The sequence below is a fragment of the Carcharhinus amblyrhynchos genome, chromosome 20 (assembly GCF_965287045.1).
Source record: "Carcharhinus amblyrhynchos chromosome 20, sCarAmb.v2.hapA, whole genome shotgun sequence".
Classification (NCBI taxonomy): domain Eukaryota; kingdom Metazoa; phylum Chordata; class Chondrichthyes; order Carcharhiniformes; family Carcharhinidae; genus Carcharhinus; species Carcharhinus amblyrhynchos.
Genome location: NC_137343.1, coordinates 1,637,090 through 1,655,956, shown reverse-complemented (window position 1 = coordinate 1,655,956; position 18,867 = coordinate 1,637,090). Strand labels below are relative to the sequence as shown.

The following is an 18,867-nucleotide window of genomic DNA, read 5'->3' as shown; positions in this document are numbered from 1 at the left end:
CCTTCTGAAGCAACCTTTTGTGCGGCACCTTATCAAACGCCTTCTGAAAATCAAGAAACACCACATCCACTGGTTCCCCTCTGTCTACTGCACTAGTCACATCCTCATAGAATTCCAATAAGTTTGTCAAACACAACTTCCCCTTAACGAATCCGTGCTGCGTCTTCTCTATCAAACAATTCTTCTCTAGGTGCCTCACTATTTCTTCTTTGATGACGGATTCCAGCATTTTTCCAACAACAGACGTTAAACTAACTGGCCTATAATTCCCTGCCTTTTGCCTGCTACCTTTTTTAAACAGCAGCATAACATTAGCCATTTTCCAATCTTCCAGCACTTCCCCAGAATCCAGCGAAGTTTGGTAAATAATCACTAAGGCGTCTACAATCACCTCTGCCATTTCCTTCAGAACCCTGAGACGCGTTCCATCCGGTCCTGGGGACTTGTCCACCATCAGTCCCGCTAGTCAATCAAGCACTACCCCTCTAGTGACAGTAATCACATTCAGGCCCTCAACTCCTACCATCCTTCTATCTTTAATATCCGGCAAACTATTCGCGTCCTCCTCCTCTTTCTTTCAACATAACGATATTACGACCATAGATATCATTAACCTGACTAGAACAAAGGGTGTCTTGTGTTTAGCTATATTGTATCAGACCACATGTGATCATAAGGATTGTAAAAGCTACATAACGGAAGACTGTTCCAGCACTGAGTAGAATTGGGTAGCAAAGGTTTGCCAGCTTGCATATGTAAGAAGAATAAAGAACTTTTGATTCAGACAGCGTTTGGTGTTTGCCTTTGTATCAAGGATGGAAGAATCTCACCAAAAACGAACATAACACGTGGACAAACACACCAAGGTCCCTTTGTTTCTCAGAACGTCCTAATGTCATGCTGCTCACTGAATATTTCCTCATCAAATTATTCCTTCAAAAGTGTACACCTCACACTTTTCAGAGTTAAATTCCATCTGCTACTTATCTGTCCATTTGGCCATTCTGTCTATATTAGGAGAAATAAGATGTAACTCTTGGGGCAAAAGGGATCAAGGAATATGGGAGGAAGCGGGGGGGTGGAAATCAGGATACTGAAAATCAGGATACTGAATTCAATGATCAGCCATGATCAAAATGAATGGCGGAGCAGACTTGAAGAGCCGAATGGCCTACTCCTGTTTCTAGTTTCTATGTTTGTATATCTTCTTGTAGCCCAAGAGACCCGCCCAATCTCTGTGTCATTTGCAAATTTACTAATCCTACAGCTATATAATCATCTATATCTTTTATATAATAAGCCCGCTATTATAACACTACTTATGCATGAAATCAAGAGCCATTGTATAGTGGCCAGGTTAAAAACCCTTAGTTATCTTGGTTACCATGGAGTGAATTCTAATTTTTGACGTTTATATTGCCAATTATCTTTTATCATTCCTAGCTGACTGATGCCTACTCATGCACTATGATGGGGAATTTGCAAATTAAAATGTTAAGACTTCATGATTTCAAATAATCACTGAATGATACAGCATAGAAGGAAGTCAATTAATCCATCACCTGTGCCAGCTCACTGAAAAAGATTCCAATTAGTCCCATTTGCCTATCTTTCCCCATATATTGCTGGCAAATTTCCCTCAAGTGTTTTTCAAAGTTTCTGCTGAACTGACTCCCACCATTTCAAGCAGTAATTTCTACAGCATAATTGTTTTTTCTCATTTCAACAATGGGTTTGTCAATTACTATGAATCCACAACCTATAGTTGCTGATTTTTCTGTCATTGAAAACATTTTCTTCTTTATTCTAATAAAATCCTGAATGATTTTGAACATCTCTATCATGTCCCCATAATCTTTACTTCTCCTAGGAAAAGAATCCCAGAATTTCTAGTCTTTTTATGTCTTTCTAAAGTCCTCATCATCAATGATGCCAGTCTTCAGACTTCTTCAATTTTCCCCATGTGATATCAGGCAACAACAGAAGGCATTGGATGCGGCAAAGGACCTCTGACAACATCCCAGCAATAATACGGAAGACTTACTTCAACACCACTGGTCCCTAGCCAAATTATTCCAGTACAGTTACAACATTGGCATTTACCCAACAATGTAGAAAATGACCAGGAGTGCATGTCTACATAAAGCAGAACAAATCCAACCAAGTGATTATTGCCCAATACATTATCATCAAGGAAGATGTCGTCAACATTGCTACCAAGGGCACTTACTCAGCAACAGCCTACTCATGATGCTCAGTTTGAGTTCTGCCAGGGCTACCCTGCTCCTGACCTCATCATAGCCTTGGTCCAGATACGGGCAGAAGAACAGGATAAGGAGGCCTTGTAAAATTCAAGTCAATGGAAAAAAAAGATAGTTGCAGCTATTGGCAGCCAATTATTTCATCCCAGGATGTTGTTTCAGTGTAGTTTGCTAAACCCAAACATATTCAACTGCTTCATCAATGACCCCTTTCGACGTAAGGCCAGAAGTAGGGACATTCACTGATGATTGCACCATTTGCAAATCATCAGATATGAAGAGTCTATGCCCACATGCAACATGACTAGGACAGCATTCAGGCTTGTGCTGATAATTCGCAAGTAACATTTACACCACACAACTACTGGGCAATGACAATCCAATCACCTCGCAGTGACACATCAGACATTACCAGCACTGAATTCCCATCATCTACATCCAGGAGCTACCAGTGATCAGAAACTGAATTGGAACAGCCATGTAAATACTGAGGCTACAAGAGCAGGTCAGAAAATAGTAATTCTGCAGTAAGTCACTTCCTGATTACCCAAATCATGTCCAGCATCTACAAAACACAAGGAGTCTGTTGTGAATACGCTCCACTTGTCTGGATGACTGCAACTCCAACAGCACTGAAGAAGCCAGGTTATCCAGGTTACGTGAGGTTATCCACTTTGGCAGAAATAATAGTAGGAGGGATTACTATTTAAAAGGGCAAAAAGCTGCAGCGTGCTACAGTGCAGAAGGACCTGGGGGTCCTTGTGCATGAGTCGCAAAAACCCAGTCTGCAGGTGCAGCAGGTGATCAAGAAGGCGAATGGAATAGAACATAGAACACTACAGCACAAACAGGCCCTTCGGCCCACGAGTTGCACCGATCACATCAACACCTACCAATCTACAGACCTATCTATAACCCCCAATCCCATTAAATCCCATTTACTCATCCAGAAGTCTTTTAAAAGACCCCAGCGAGTTCGCCTCCACCACCACTGACGGCAGCCGATTCCACTCACTCACCACCCTCTGAGTGAAAAACTTACCCCTAACATCACTTCTGTACTTGCCTCCCTGCACCTTAAATCTGTGTCCTCTCGTAGCGACCATTTCAACCCGGGGAATTAGCCTCTGAGAGTCCACCCTATCTATTCCTCTCAACATTTTATAAACTTCTATCAGGTCGCCTCTCAACCTTCGTCTCTCCAGGGAAAAGAGTCCCGGCTCCCTCAACCTAACTTCATAAGGCATGCCTCCCAGTCCAGGCAACATCCTTGTAAATCTCCTCTGTACCCTTTCAATAGCTTCTACATCTTTCCTATAGTGAGGCGACCAGAACTGCGCACAGTACTCCAAATGAGGCCTGACAAGGGTCTTATAAAGTTCCAGCATTACCTCCCGATTCCTAAACTCAATCCCTCGATTAATGAAGGCCAGTACACCATACGCCTTCTTGACCACCTCCTCCACCTGCGAGGCCGATTTAAGAGTCCTGTGGACCCGGACCCCAAAATCCTTCTGCTCTTCAACACTGCTAAGACTCCTGCCCTTGATAGTGTACTCGTTCATCCCGTTGGTTCTGCCAAAATGGACGACTACACATTTATCCGCGTTGAAGTCCATCCGCCACTTCTCCGCCCAGTCCTGCATCCTATTTATGTCCTGCTGCAACTTTTGACATCCTTCCAGACCATCCACAACACCACCGACCTTCGTGTCATCAGCGAACTTACTTACCCATCCCTCCACTTCCTCATCTAGGTCATTTATGAAAATGACAAACAGCAAGGGTCCTAGAACAGATCCCTGGGGCACTCCACTGGTGACTGACCTCCATTCAGAAAAAGACCCATCCACAACCACTCTCTGCCTTCTGCAGGCAAGCCAGTTCTGGATCCACAAGGCCAAAGCCCCTTGGATCCCATGCCCTCTCAACTTCTCAAGAAGTCTTGCATGGGGGACCTTATCAAACGCCTTGCTGAAGTCCATGTACACCACGTCCACTGCACTTCCTTCGTCAATGTGTTCAGTCACATTTTCGACGAACTCAACTAGGCTCGTAAGGCACGACCTGCCCTTGACAAAACCATGCTGACTATTTCTGATCATGTCAAACCTCTCCAAATGCTCGTAAATCTTGTCCCTCAGAAGCATCTCCATCAGCTTACCAACCACTGAGGTCAGACTCACCGGTCGGTAATGTCCCGGGCTATCTCTGTTCCCTTTCTTGAAAATAGGAACTACATCCGCAATCCTCCAATCTTCCGGAACCTCTCCCGTCTCCATTGACGACGCCAGGAGCTCTGCAATCACTTCCCTCGCCTCCCACAGTATCCTGGGGTACATCCCATCTGGTCCCGGCGACTTATCTATCTTGATAGAATTCAAAAGTTCTAACACATCCTCCTCCTTAATATCCACACACTCAATCTTTTCCATCTGCTGCAAATCCGTAGCAAAATCTCCCAGATCAGTTTCCACTGTGAATACTGAGGCAAAGTACTCATTAAGCACCTCTGCCATTTCTTCTGGTTCCACACAGACCTTTCCCCCTTCACCTTTTATAGGTCCTATCCCTTCTCTTCTCATCCTTTTACTTTTCACATATTTATAGAAGGCCTTGGGATTCTCCTTAATCTTACCCGCCAAGGTCTTCTCATGATCCCTTCTGGCTCTCCTAATTTCCCTTTTAACCTCCTTTCTACAGTCCTTATACTCCTCAAGATCCTTAACATCTCCTAGTTCCCTGAACCTTTTGTACACCTTCCTTTTCTTGGCCTTTATAGCGAGGGGGATAGAATATAAAAGCAGGGAGGTCTTGCTGCAACTATACAGGGCACCGGTGAGGCCGCAGCTGGAGTACTGTGTGCAGTTTTGGTCGCCGCACTTGCGCAAGGATATTTTGGCCTTAGAGGGAGTGCAGAGGAGGTTCACTAGGCTAATACCGGAGATGAGGGGGTTGGACTATGAAGAGAGACTAAATAGACTGGGTCTGTACTCGTTGGAGTTTAGTAGGATGATTAAGGGTTATGGGGAGAGCGCGGGAAAGTGGAACTGAGCCACGACAGATCAGCCATGATCTTATTGAATGGCGGGGCAGGCTCGAAGGGCTAGATGGCCTACTCCTGCTCCTATTTCTTATGTTCTTATGTTCTTATAAGATATTGAAAGGGATGGATAGGATAGAGGTAGAGAGATTCTTCCCGCTTAGAAAGGATAGCGGGACTAGAGGGCACAGCCTCAAGATAAGGAGGGGGGTGGGGGGTGCACTTTAGATCGGAGTTGAGGAGGAACTTCTTCACTCAAAGGGTGGTGAATCTCTGGGATTCTCTGCCCATTGGTGGAGGCTACCTCGCTAAATATATTTAAGTCACGGGTAGGTAGGTTTTTGACAGATAAGGGAATTAAGGGTTATGGGGAGAGAGGCGGAAAGTGGAACTGATCCACTTCAGATCAGCCATGATCTTATTGAATGGCGGGGCAGGCTCGAAGGGCTAGATGGCCTACTCCTGCTCCTATTTCTTATGTTCTTAAAAGCCCCAACAGCATCCAGGATAATGCAGCCTGTTTGACTGTCAGCCATTCACCATCTTAAACATTTCAAACCTTCCCTCACTGGCAAACACAGTGGCAGCAATGTGTATAATCTATTAGTGTATTGCAGAGTTTTCCTTGCAACCCTCTAACATCTAAAGCAACTGCAAGGAAATACCACCACCTGCAAGTTCCCTCCAAGTCACACACATGGTGCCAAGTCAGGATGCTGTTCCTTCACTGGTGATGGATCAAAATCCTGGAGCTCTCTTTCTAACAGCACAATGGGTCCATCTGCGTAACATGGAGTTCAGGAGGTGACCACTGCCTTCTCAAGGGAAATTAGGGATGGGTAATGAATTGCTAACCTTGCCCACAAAGCTCACATCCCAAGAAGGAATTTTTGAAGACAACTGAAGTCTTACATCTAAGAGTTACTGAGCAAAATGCATCACACCTCAATGTTCCTTTTTTTTTCAGGTAAAGTTGTTGCTGAGAATCAAAGCTGACAGAAAAAAGCAGTTTAATGTTAAAAGAAATTACATCATTAACACCCATCCCAGAACACTACTCCAATGTAAGACTGATCAGTCATACTCGGAGCTGCGATAAAAATGCTGTGACTCAGACACAATAATGACTTTTCTGACAATTTACTGCAACTTTAAAAAAAAATCCAAATCGTAAGTTGTGACAGTTGCACCACCACGTTCACCTATTATACCCAATTAACAGGAATTATCAGGCACAGAAAATAATTAAGTCAGATGCAACAAAATATAATCATGGCAGAACAGGATGGAGTATAATCTGCTTTCTTTACTCTATACCTGATTCAACACTTCCATTCTCATTTCTATTAGCCTTGCCCCAATAATATAACAGATCCTATGCTCACTCTTTGTTTTTCCACTTCAATTCCATTCAAGAACAGTCACTGTTTATGCTCACAAGGAAGAAAAGGAAAAAATTAGTTTGATTATTTAATGCCTGGAAAGCTGGACATAGTGATGCATTTCCACTTCAAAATATAAATGAATGCAGTGAGGATTCAAGGCATACAAGAAGATAAGTTGTAAAGAAAACATAACTGGGAAAATCAACAGTTTTACATAAGCTTGCTTTTCCTGAGGTACAAAGACCTTCCATTTCAAATAACTGAATAATATTTGACCGATTAACAAAGCCTTTTTTGTTTACATACCTGATATCTGTCAACAGTTTTGGTGGGAAAAAGTATGTCAGCAAGGTCAGTCTCCTTGTTCTTTGGTAAACGGTAGTACAGCTCCCCTTCATCCTGCCTCCAATAAGATAGTCCTAAAGGAAAACAAACTTAATATGAACACAGGGATAATGAGATACAGCACACAAATATGGCATTCAAGCCGGTGTTAATGCTCCACATGAGTTTCCTTCCAACCTACTTCATCTCACCAGCATATCCTTCTATTCCCTTTTCTTTCGTATTTATGCAGCTTCCCCTGAAATGCATCAATGCCATTCACCTCAACCACTCTATGTAGTGGTATGTTCCATAACTTAATTTTGCTCTGGCTGAAGAGGTTTCTCCCGAATTCCCTTTTTGAGAACCAGTGGACATGACTTATTTAGATTTCCAAAAGACCTTTGACAAGGTACCGCATTAGATAAGAGCCCATGGAGTTATGGGTAAGATCCTAGTACAGACAGAGGATTGGCTAACTGGCAGAAGGCAGGGAGTGGAGAGAAAGGAGTCTTTTTCAGGATGGCAGCCCGTGAAAAGGAGAAAGTAGGATCCCAGACCTGTGTCCTTTGTTTGAACAGAGGGGAGTACGATAGGATGAGAGAGGAATTGGCAAATGTAGATTGGGGGCGCAGATTGGGAGGTAGGTCTGCTGAGGAACAGTGGAGGATCTTTAAGGAGATCTTTCTTGGTGCTCAGCAGAAATTTATTCCGATGGTAAAGAAGGATCGTAGGAGAAGAGATAATCAGCCGTGGATAACGAAGGAGATAAAGGAGAGTATTAAATTAAAAGCTGATGCGTTTAGAGTGGCCAAAAGTAGTGGGCGAGAAGAGGATTGGGAGAGGTTTAAATATTAACAACGAATGACAAAGAAGTTGATAAAGAAAGGAAGGATAGACTATGAATCTGGGCTAGCGCTAAATATAAAAAAGGATAGTAAGAGTTTTTATAAATATATAAAAAGGAGAAGGTTGGCTAGGGTGAATGTTGGACCCCTAGAGGACGAGAGGGGGGGATTTAGTGGTGGGGGATGAGGAAATGGCTGAGGCCTTGAATAACTTTTTTGTTTCGGTCTTCACGGAGGAGGGCACGAACAGTTTGCCGGGTGTTAACGATGGAAAGATGGTAGGAGTGGAGGGCCTGAATGAGATCATTGTTACTAGAGAGGCAGTGCTCGACAGACTAGAGGGACTGATGGTGGACAAGTCCCCAGGACCGGATGGAATGCATCCAAGGGTTCTGAAGGAAATGGCAGAGGTGATAGTGGATACTTTGGTGATTATTTTCCAAACCTTGCTGGATTCCGGGGAAACGCCGGAAGATTGGAAAACGGCTAATGTTACGCCGCTGTTTAAAAAAGGTAGCAGGCAAAAGGCAGGGAATTATAGGCCGGTTAGTTTAACGTCTGTTGTAGGAAAAATGCTTGAATCCGTCATCAAAGGAGAAATAGCGAGGCATCTTGAGAAGAATTGTTTAATAGAGCAGACGCAGCACGGATTCGTTAAGGGGAAGTCGTGTCTGACAAATTTATTGGAATTCTATGAGGATGTGTCTAGTGCGGTGGATAGAGGGGAACCGGTGGATGTGGTGTTTCTCGATTTTCAGAAGGCGTTTGATAAGGTGCCGCACAAAAGGTTGTTACAGAAGGTCAGGGGGCATGGATTTGGGGGTAAGGTGTTAGCGTGGATAGGGGATTGGCTGTCAAATAGGAGGCAGAGAGTGGGGGTCAATGGGTGCTATTCGGATTGGCAGTTGGTGACTAGTGGAGTGCCCCAGGGATCGGTGCTGGGGCCTCAGCTATTTACCATTTATATAGATGATCTGGAGGAGGGAGTCGAGTGTAAGGTGTCGAAATTTGCTGATGACACAAAGATAAGTGGAACAGCAAATTGTGCGAAGGGTGTGGAAAGTCTGCAGAGGGATCTAGATAGGCTAAGCGAGTGGGCGAGGACCTGGCAGATGGAATACAATGTTGGCAAGTGTGAGGTTATCCACTTTGGTAGGAATAATAGTAGGAAGGACTACTACTTACAGGGCGAAAAGCTGCAGCATGCTACGGTGCAGAGGGACATGGGGGTCCTTGTGCATGAGTCACAAAAACCCAGCCTACAGGTGCAGCAGGTGGTCAGGAAGGCAAATGGGATGCCGGCCTTCACATCGAGGGGGATTGAATATAAAAGTAGGGAGGTCTTGCTGCAACTGCACAGGGCACTGGTGAAGCCACAGCTGGAGTACTGTGTGCAGTTTTGGTCGCCACACTTGCGCAAGGATATTTTGGCCTTGGAGGGAGTGCAGAGGAGGTTCACTAGGCTGATACCGGAGTTGAGGGGGGTTGAGCTATGAGGAGAGGCTGAATAGACTGGGCTTGTACTCGTTAGAGTTTAGAAGGATGAGGGGAGATCTTATTGAGACGTATAAGATAATGGAAGGGACGGATAGGGTAGAGGTGGAGAGGTTCTTCCCGCTCAGAAAGGACAGCAGGACTAGAGGGCACAGCCTCAAGATAAGAGGGGGGCAGTTTAGAACAGAGTGGAGGAGGAACTTCTTCACTCAAAGGGTGGTGAATCTCTGGAATTCTCTGCCCGTTGAAGTGGTTGAGGCTACCTCGCTAAATATATTTAAGATGCGGGTAGATAGGTTTTTGGTAGGCAAGGGGATTAAGGGTTATGGGGAGAAAGCAGGAAAGTGGAACTGAGACACTTCAGATCAGCCACGATCTTATTGAATGGCGGGGCAGGCTCAAAGGGCTAGATGGCCTACTCCTGCTCCTATTTCTTATGTTCTTATGTGACTACTGGTGTGCCTCGGGGGTCAGTGCTGGGACCACAGCTTTTCATAATAGACAGCAACGATTTGGAAGAAGGAACTGAGGGCAACGTTGCTAAGTTTGCAGATGATACAAAGATATGTACAGGAACAAGTGTTGAGGAAGCAGGAGGGCTTGGATAGGTTAAGAGAGCAGGCAAAGAAGTGGCAGATGGAATACAATGTGGGAAAATGTGAAGTTATGCACTTTTGAAGGAGGAATGGAGGCACAGACTATTTTCTAAATGAGGAAATGGTTCGGAAATCAGAAACACAAAGGGACTTGGGAGTCCTTGTTCAAGATTCTCTCAAGATTGACATGCAGGTTCAGTCAGCAATTAGGAAGGCAAATGCAATTGAAGTAGGGAAAAGGTTAATGCATGTTGTACCTAGAATATGTCATAAACATAACCTTTTCATCATGACTGATCTTATTGGTGGAATTTTCAAATAATGGGTGCCCCAAATTGGATGTCTGGTTAACAGCCCAGAAAAAGAATCGGAACTAAGGCAGCGGTGCCCCAGGGCACTCATAGAAGGGAATTTTGCCCTGTATGAAATAAGGGACTGAAATCAAATCCAAATCATTCCACTCTATTTGTCCTGAAGCCACCCCGGATCACAGAACAGATTGGACATAAAACACACAGGAAAAGCTTTATATGACAGCATCCATCACAAATTGATTCCTGTGGTGGTGACCCAACTGCCAGACTGGTGCTCTCCCCAACATGAGACTATACCTCCATCTGACTCACAGACTGTTAGGAAGAAAGATAGGAGCGGATGAAAGACAGCAAAGATCCAAGAGAGCATTAATGACATGGCCACAACATGTGGGGCAGGGGTAGCAACCTTCAATGCTCTTGATTTAGTCGACCTCGACAATAAACTGAGGATTCTGACCTGACAGTTTAAACAGACATTAAATTCCATTAATGAGAACAACCTACAAGATGCTGAAGGGGAACTGACCGGGAATGCAGCCAGTATTAGAAGGGCACGCCCAGACAATCAACCAATTAGGGAAAAATTGGAGGATAATGACCGACAATAGAACCGGACATTATGTAGTGCATATGGACAGTGGATAATAGAGGAGCTAAGGGAAAACCTAGAACAGGTACGTATTAGACAGGTTCCGTCTTGGATTAGTGACGAGCAGATGGAACACCTATTCACAGGTAAGAACACCCAAAGTGATCTGGCTGCGACAGTTGACAGTTGGTTCAATGACAACTGCAAAGGGACTCCAGGGAAAGCCCTGGGAATGGTATTAAGGATCCCCATAATCACTGATGACCGGGTTGGACTGAGGGTTTTTTTAAGTAGGAAATATAGGGGCTCTCCAGGAGGATGATATCTGGATAGAGTACGATGGCACTTTATCTCATGCAGTGGAGAAAGAAGGGAGGCTCATAGGCACTACTCTGGACAGATGTCAGCACACTGATGAAATAATTGCATGCCCGTCCCTAGTTTATTTAAATGAGCATGCAGTATATGGCTTCAGAACAAACACTAATCTAAATTAGAACATTAGAACATAGAACATTACAACGCAGAACAGGCCCTTCGGCCCACGATGTTGCGCCGACCAATTAAGAAAAAAGCAATGACCCACTAACCTAAACCAATCCCTTTCCATTCATAAACCTATCCACGGATCTCTTAAATGCCCCCAAACTAGGCGCATCTACAACTGCAGCAGGCAGGGCATTCCATTCCCCCACCACCCTCTGGGTAAAGAACCTACCTCTGACATCCGTCCTATAACTACCACCCCTTAATTTAAAGCTATATTGCTCAGTAGAAGCTTGTAGCCTAGACACAGACATAACTCAGTAGGTTATAAGGGAGCAGGGAATTCCTGCCTTACCACCTCCCTGAAATAACATTGGTATGGCACAACACATTGCAACATTACCAACACTACATTCTGCATCAAACCAGACACAGCAGCCAGGGTGGTCTCATTCAACTAATAGATACTCACAAGATAGAGAGGGTAGATTTAAACGCCACTGATGAGCTCCGACAGAGTCTAGGGGAGTACCATGAGAATTATGACACAAGCCTAAAACCCCTACCAGAGGAATTAAACAAGGTTTAGATAAAATTGACTATAGCCCACACAACCATCAGCAAAGCAATACAGCAAACCCAAGAGGTGAAAAGGAAAATTAAAGAAATTAAGGCCACCACATGGTGGGATAATCTTTGGAACTGGGTCTCAAACATTCAAATACATCCATTTGTTCGTCTAATGTCACACCTGACAGTATTATTGATCTTGTTCACCCAGATATCTCTCATCATCCTCACAGTCCATTTCTGCTGAAAAAGAGGATCACCTGGAGGCAGGACATAGGGTTCACCCTTGATCACGGTCCCCTGTAATTCAGTTGATCAACGTTTATAAGAAACCTGCTGGAGTGCTAATTGCACTAATGGATAACTGGAAATCTTAATATCGGAATGTACCTCAGATTTGTGAATATTTCATTGTAATTTGTGTTTAGAATGTTTGATTGTTTGTAATTGGCTTATTGTAATGATTTTGTTTTAGAATGAGTGGTTGTTTGCAATTCATGGTTAACAGTAGAGTGTTTGCTATCTGTGGCTTCTGAAATTAAATGTGTTGTAGGGGTTTGTTATTACTGTGCATGCCAATGCCTGAGCTTTACTTGACTGTTGAGTGACTGGGAATTCCTGACAAATATTGGACCTGAGTCTGTGATCCATAATGCTTCACGTTCAAGATCAAAAGGAGGGACTGTGGCCAAATGGGCCACCTAAAATGGCGGTTTACAAGAGCACACTGGGATAACTGGATAAGCACTGAAACAGATAGGCTGCAGCCTCAAAATAAATTGGACAGAAATAAACAGGTTGCTGCTGTCGGCGTTGGAATACATAGAATATAGGCCATCTCAAGGACAAAGGACATCTTCTAGAACATAAAACACTACAGCACAAACAGATCCTTCGACCCATGAGTTGCGCCGATCATATCCCTACCTACCAGGCCTATCTGTAACCCTCAATCAAATTAAATCCCATGTACTCATCCAGAAGTCTCTTAAAAGACCCCAATGAGTTCGTCTCCACCACCACCGACAGCAGCCAATTCCACTCACTCACCACCCTCTGAGTGAAAAGCTTACCCCTGACTGGGTAGTTTACCAGACACAGGAGTGCCATAACCCCTTATTTAGGAGGGAGTATGCGACCTATGTGTTTCAGCACTTTCAGGCATGGCCACTGGGTACATACCCAGAGATCGGTGTGGCAGCAAGATGATCAAGCCCTGATCGATTGATTGGCAATGGCCAAAAAGGGCGCGAAGCCAACGAAGTGTAAAAGGTGCTGCACACCAGAAAAATCTCTCATTCTCTCCCCAACGAATGAACCACAATAACAATGACCATCACTAGCAATGACCAACACAAGGAGAGCTACCACACAACTTTAGTAAGATCTTTGACAAGGTCCCTCATGGCAGACTGCACAAGGCAAAGTCACATGGGATCAGAAGAGAGCTGGCGAAGTGGGTACAGAACTGGCTCAGTCATAGAAGACAGAGGTAGTAGTGGAAGTGTGTGTTTCTGAATGGCGTTCCTCAGAGACCTTTGCTGTTTGTAATATATATAAATAATTTGGAGGAAAATGTAACTGTTTGATTAATAAGTTTGCAGATGATACAAAAGTTGGTGGATTTGCGGATAGCGATGAGGACCATCAGAGGATGCAGCAGGATAAATATCAGTTGGAAACTTAGGCATAGAGATGGCGGATGGAGTTTAATCCAGACAAAGGTAAGGTAATGAATTTTGGAAAGTCTAGTACACATAGGAAATACACAGTATGTGGCAGAACTCTTAAGAGCATTGATAGACAGAGGGATCTGGATATCTAGATACACAGGTCACTGAAAGTGGCAACACAGGTGGAGAAGGTAATCAAGAAGGCATACAGCATGCTTGCCTTCATCGGCCAGGGCATTGTGTTTAAAAATTAGCAAGTCATGCTGCAACTTTGTAGAACTTTAGTTAGGCTGCACTTGGAATATAGTGTTCAATTCTGCTCGCCACACTATCAGAAGGATGTGGAGGCTTTGGAGAGGGTACAGTAAAGATTTACCAGGATGTTGCCTGGTATGGAGGGCATTAGCTACGAGGAGAGATTGGAGAAATTTGGTTTGTCCTCACTAGAACGATGGAGGTTGAAAGGGGACCTGAAGGAAGTCTACAAGATTATGAGGAGCATGGACAGAGTGAATAGGCAGAAGCTTTTCCCCAGGGTGGAGGAGTCAATTACTAGGGCTCATAGGTTTAAAGGAGATGTAGAAGGCAAGATTTTTTTTTATATACAAAGGGTGGAAAGTGCTTGGAACTCGCTGCCAGGGGTGATAGTGGAAGCTGATACGATAGTGACTTTTAAAAGGGCATCTTGACAAGTACATGAATAGGATGGGAATGGAGGGATATGGTTTCCACAAGGATAGGGGTTTTAGTTGTTAGGGGGTTTTAGTTCAGTCGGGCAGCATGATCGGTGTAGGCTTGGAGGGCCGAAGGGCCTGTTCCTGTGCTGTAATTTTCTTTGTTCTTTGTTCACACCAAAGGAAGGAAGAAAGACCAGAGCCAGAGTATCAGACCAGACTACGAAGAGGACCGTAAAGACCAATACATGGATAAAGGCCAATATCTGCCTGGATACTTGCCAGTCACACAAAAGCTAAGTCAAGATCTTGTCTTGGACTTGAATGTCAGTATTCCATAAGATATCTTAGTATTGATTGGGTAGATGTTAATAATTGTGTGTGAATAAATACTGTACTAACAAGAAGTCCACTCACAATTATTTGTCCATCTTATAAGAGTTAAAACAGACTGTGCAGTAGGTGAATCATTCAGCCCATCAAGTCCACACCGACAACAATCCCACCGAGGCCCAATTCCCCCTAACCCCACATACTTACCCCACTGACCCTCTAACCTACATATGCCAGGACATAAAGGGGCAATTTAGCAAGGCCAATGCACCCAACCAGCATGTCTTTCGGACTGTGCGAGGAAACCAGACCACCCGGAGGAAACCCATACAGACACGGGGAGAACGTGCAAACTCCACACAGACCTTCACAGGTGACTGTCTGTGACAAGTTTGCACATTCTCCCAGTGTGTGCATGGGTTTCTATCAGGTGCTTCAGTTTCCCTCCACACTCCAAAGATGTGCAGGTTATGTGGATTGGTCATGCTAAATTGCTCCTTAGTGTCCCAGGATGTGTAGGTTAGAGAGATTAACAGGATAAATGCACGGTGTTACTGGGAAATAGGTGGGGATAGGCCTTGTAAGATGCTCTTTCGGACAGTAAGTGCAGACTCTGAGCCAAATGGTCTCCTGCATAGTAGGGATTCTATAGTTTTTGAGTGTTATTAGAGCTGCATTCATCCACTCCTGACTTGTGTCTTGTACATGATGTACAGGCTTTGGGTGGGGCAATGGTTAGATTCTCTCCTGTTGGAGATGGTCATTGACTGGCACTTGTGTAGTATGAATATTACATGCCATTTGTTAGAGCCTGAACGTTGTCCAAGACCTGCTGCATTTGGACATGGACTGCATCAGTATCTGAGGAGTTACAAAAGGTGCTAAACAATATGCATTCATCAGCGAATATTCTAATTTCTGACCCGATGATGGAAGGTGACTGATGAAGCGGCTGAAGATGGTTGGGGCCTAGAGCACTACCCTGAGGAAATCTTGCATTTATATCTTGGAACTGAGATGACTGACATCCAATAACCACCTCCAACTTTGTTTGTGCTAGGTATGACTCCAACCAGCAGAGTGTTTTGTCCCTGACTCCTATTATCTCTAGTTTTGCTAGGACTCTTTGATGCCACGCTTAGTCAAATACTGCCTTGATGTCAAGGGCAATCATACTCATCTCACCCCTGGCGTTTAGCTGTTCTGTCCATTTTTCAATCAAGGTGGTAATGAGATCAGAAGCGGAGAGGCTCTGGTGGAACTTAAACTGATGTCATGAACAGGTTATTGCTAAGCAAGTGCCACTTGATCGACAGTGATGGGCAATAATTGGCCAGGTTGGATTTGTCCTGCTTTTCTGTACCGGACATACCTGGGCAATTTTCCACATGCCAGTGCTTTAGCTGTATTGGGATAGCTTGGCTAAGGATGCAGTAGGCTCTGGATCACAAGATTTCAATATTATTGCCAGGATATTGTCAGCAGTGTTCAAAATTAAGATCAATTTTGTCAAGACAAATTGGGAATGAGTCAGTAACCAGAGATCAAATGTAAAAACACTATTAAAATACAAAGAATGATATATGTTTTTGTATCCACTGGTCAACTGCAAGTTGCTTTGTAATTTAGATACAAATATTGCATTCAGATGTAAATACATTAACATTCTGCTATTCGTGACTTCCTGGTTCACGTTCTCACTTGCTTGCACTTAGTATTTTGTTTACTGCATCGTCCATTGCATCAATGATGTTCACTTATCTCCCTCTCTTTTCTTTCCCTGGGGAGATGGCAACCATGACGGAGCAGAGACTGGAATCGTTTCAGCTGAAGAGCAGCCCGATTGAAGGAATTAACCCAGGAATGTCTGAACTGCTGAGTCCAGAGCTGCAACAATGGCTCTATTCAATTTTAAATCTTCACCAATGTACTGCTCAGAGACTCCCCTGTCTGTTGTATACAGGTACTGAGCCATAATTTACAATTTACTGTACAGCAGTGATTCCCAACCTTTAACATGTCACAACACACTTCTAAACTATAAAAAAATTGAGGCACACTTGCTTTTTGCGCTGAACTGCCTTTCAGCAAAAGGCTTTTTGGGGCGATTTTTAGCCCGTGTTCGTCATCAGATAGAATGGTGACACAGGCGGAAAATCCGAAGGAGAATCAGGAAAAGCGAGTTTGTATATTTCACTGTGCACATATGGATGCCAAAAACCTGATTTCCATCATAATAATGCTGAGTACTGATAGCTTCAGTTCCTCCTATCACTAAATTTGGGCTATTGACTTGAAAAAATGTATACAGTACAATATAAAGGGAACTTTGACACAGTTCACAAATAATTTATCCAGTACATACTTGATTTAATATTTTGAAATGGTTTTCAAAATAAGCGTTGACCATTTCTCTACACAGATGCTGCCTGATTATCAGTTTTTCTAACATGTTTTCTTCTTGTGTCAAATTTCAGTACTTTGCTTTTGTATTGCTATTTTGAGTACTATTGCCTCAGGTAGAGAAATGAAGCATGGGAAAAAAGCAGTATTATAATTTAAAAAGAGAAAGGTGAAGCGCAGGACAGAAGTCTCAGGAACCTATCGAAGCCTGAGGATTATCAGGTTGTGGAAGGTAAAATGCTCAGATTTTTTAAAAAATCATGCCTTCTTTGTAACAGCTTGTGAGAATGTTATCAGCTGCAGCCCTTCAAGGGAGCCTGCTTGCTTCAGACTAAGCCACATAACATTCTGCTTTTTTGACCTTCACCAGTGGGTGAACAAGATCAGATTTTTTCCAAAACAAAAACCAAAGGTGAGATATGGAGATAAGCCACGCAAATAAAGGATTAGCAGGAGTCAATTTTTCATTGAATGAGAAAGGGCAAAAAGTTAGGATTTAATTGGCAAATCTGTATATCAACGAAAGATGTGAAAAATCTCTTGTTCCTGATTTGCTGTAATTGACTATAACTGCTGCGTTATTTCTCTGTAATGTCAGAACTACTCCCAGCCATTTCAATGAAGGGAGGGGAGTTCTCCGTGTACAAGTAATTGAAGACCTTGCATTGAATGAACAGTGTCCAGCGCTGTTTGTATTGAGAGTCAAATAACTGTGCCCAAGGTTGCTGGTAACTAAGGATCTCTGACGAAGTCTTGGTGATGTCAACCACAGAATTGAAGGCAAAGGTTAGTTTTAATTACAAGAATTTGTAATCATTTTGAACTCTTTTTCACAGCACACTTGGAGGGTTTCTTCATGGCACACTGATGGGGAACCACTGCTTTAAAGTAACTGCCCAAACTAATATTGCCCTTGCATGGCTGCAAACTATATAATTCAGTTCCATTCAGAAGCATGGTTTTCATTTGCAATTTCATTACTGGCAAGATTTCATGGCAACCTTCACAAATTGAGGGACTTTTCTGCATTTAATGCCATCCTACAAATAAAAATGCACTCTTTTCAATAAAAATTAAGCTCAATATGACACAGTTATATGGTGTGCTGAACATCAACTTGCACCATCCTGAGTAAAAACATCACTATGTCTGATCCCACACTATGTTTAATTCCCCTCTGAGCAACACAATAGACAGACAAAGAGGTGCAGCAGTATTCAGAGAGAGCTTCATGGGAAAATAGGTATCCATTCTGTCTGTACAACATCTTGGTTCCCAAACATAAGGAAACACTGCATAGGTCTGAAAACAGTTTTTCTGCATCGTGGATGTGATGGAATTCTGGGCAGGTTAATTAATGTAGAAAGATAGAATGACTAATTACAAAATAAACCAGACATTAAATTCAAGGGTCAAAGAAGCTGGAATTTCTATTTACCTGAAACATTAGACACTAAGGAATTTGGACTGGTGGAAGGTCTGTTGAGGTAGAAGCAGCTATGAGATGAGCCTGCAGACTGCAAATTCACCTGAAATTTAGAAAAATAATTTAAATGTAAAATTTTGTTTTACACAAAAATAATGGCATTAAGTAATTTTAAATTACTTAATACTGTTCTTTCAATTTCTTCTCAGACTGAGCGTTTTGCTGGTTAGATTGTATGAATTGCCCATCCACATTTGCCCAAACAAGTGGGGCCTTCTTGAATTGCTGCAGTCCTTTTGATGGTGTTACATAAGGAATTGACAAGTTTGATGACATTTTAATTGTGCATTTGAATTACCTAAATAACATGCATGAAGGCATTCTTTAAATGTACATCATGAAAAATGTCAAAAAGTTGGTTAAATTGCCTTACATAGATCCCACA

At 43.2% G+C, this 18,867-nt stretch overlaps 1 protein-coding gene across 8 annotated transcripts in view; it reads right to left on the bottom strand.

Moving 5' to 3' along the window:
* The window catches only part of mphosph9 (M-phase phosphoprotein 9), a 143,927-nt gene that overhangs the window by 83,350 nt on the left and 41,710 nt on the right, over positions 1 to 18,867 (bottom strand). For all 8 annotated transcript variants that reach the window (XM_080207941.1, XM_080207945.1, XM_080207947.1 and 5 more), the window contains 2 exons: positions 18,435 to 18,525; positions 6,996 to 7,108 (listed from right to left, as the gene is read on the bottom strand). In XM_080207941.1, coding sequence (XP_080064067.1) covers positions 6,996 to 7,108; positions 18,435 to 18,525 — 204 coding nt within the window. The remainder of the gene's footprint in view (positions 1 to 6,995; positions 7,109 to 18,434; positions 18,526 to 18,867) is intronic.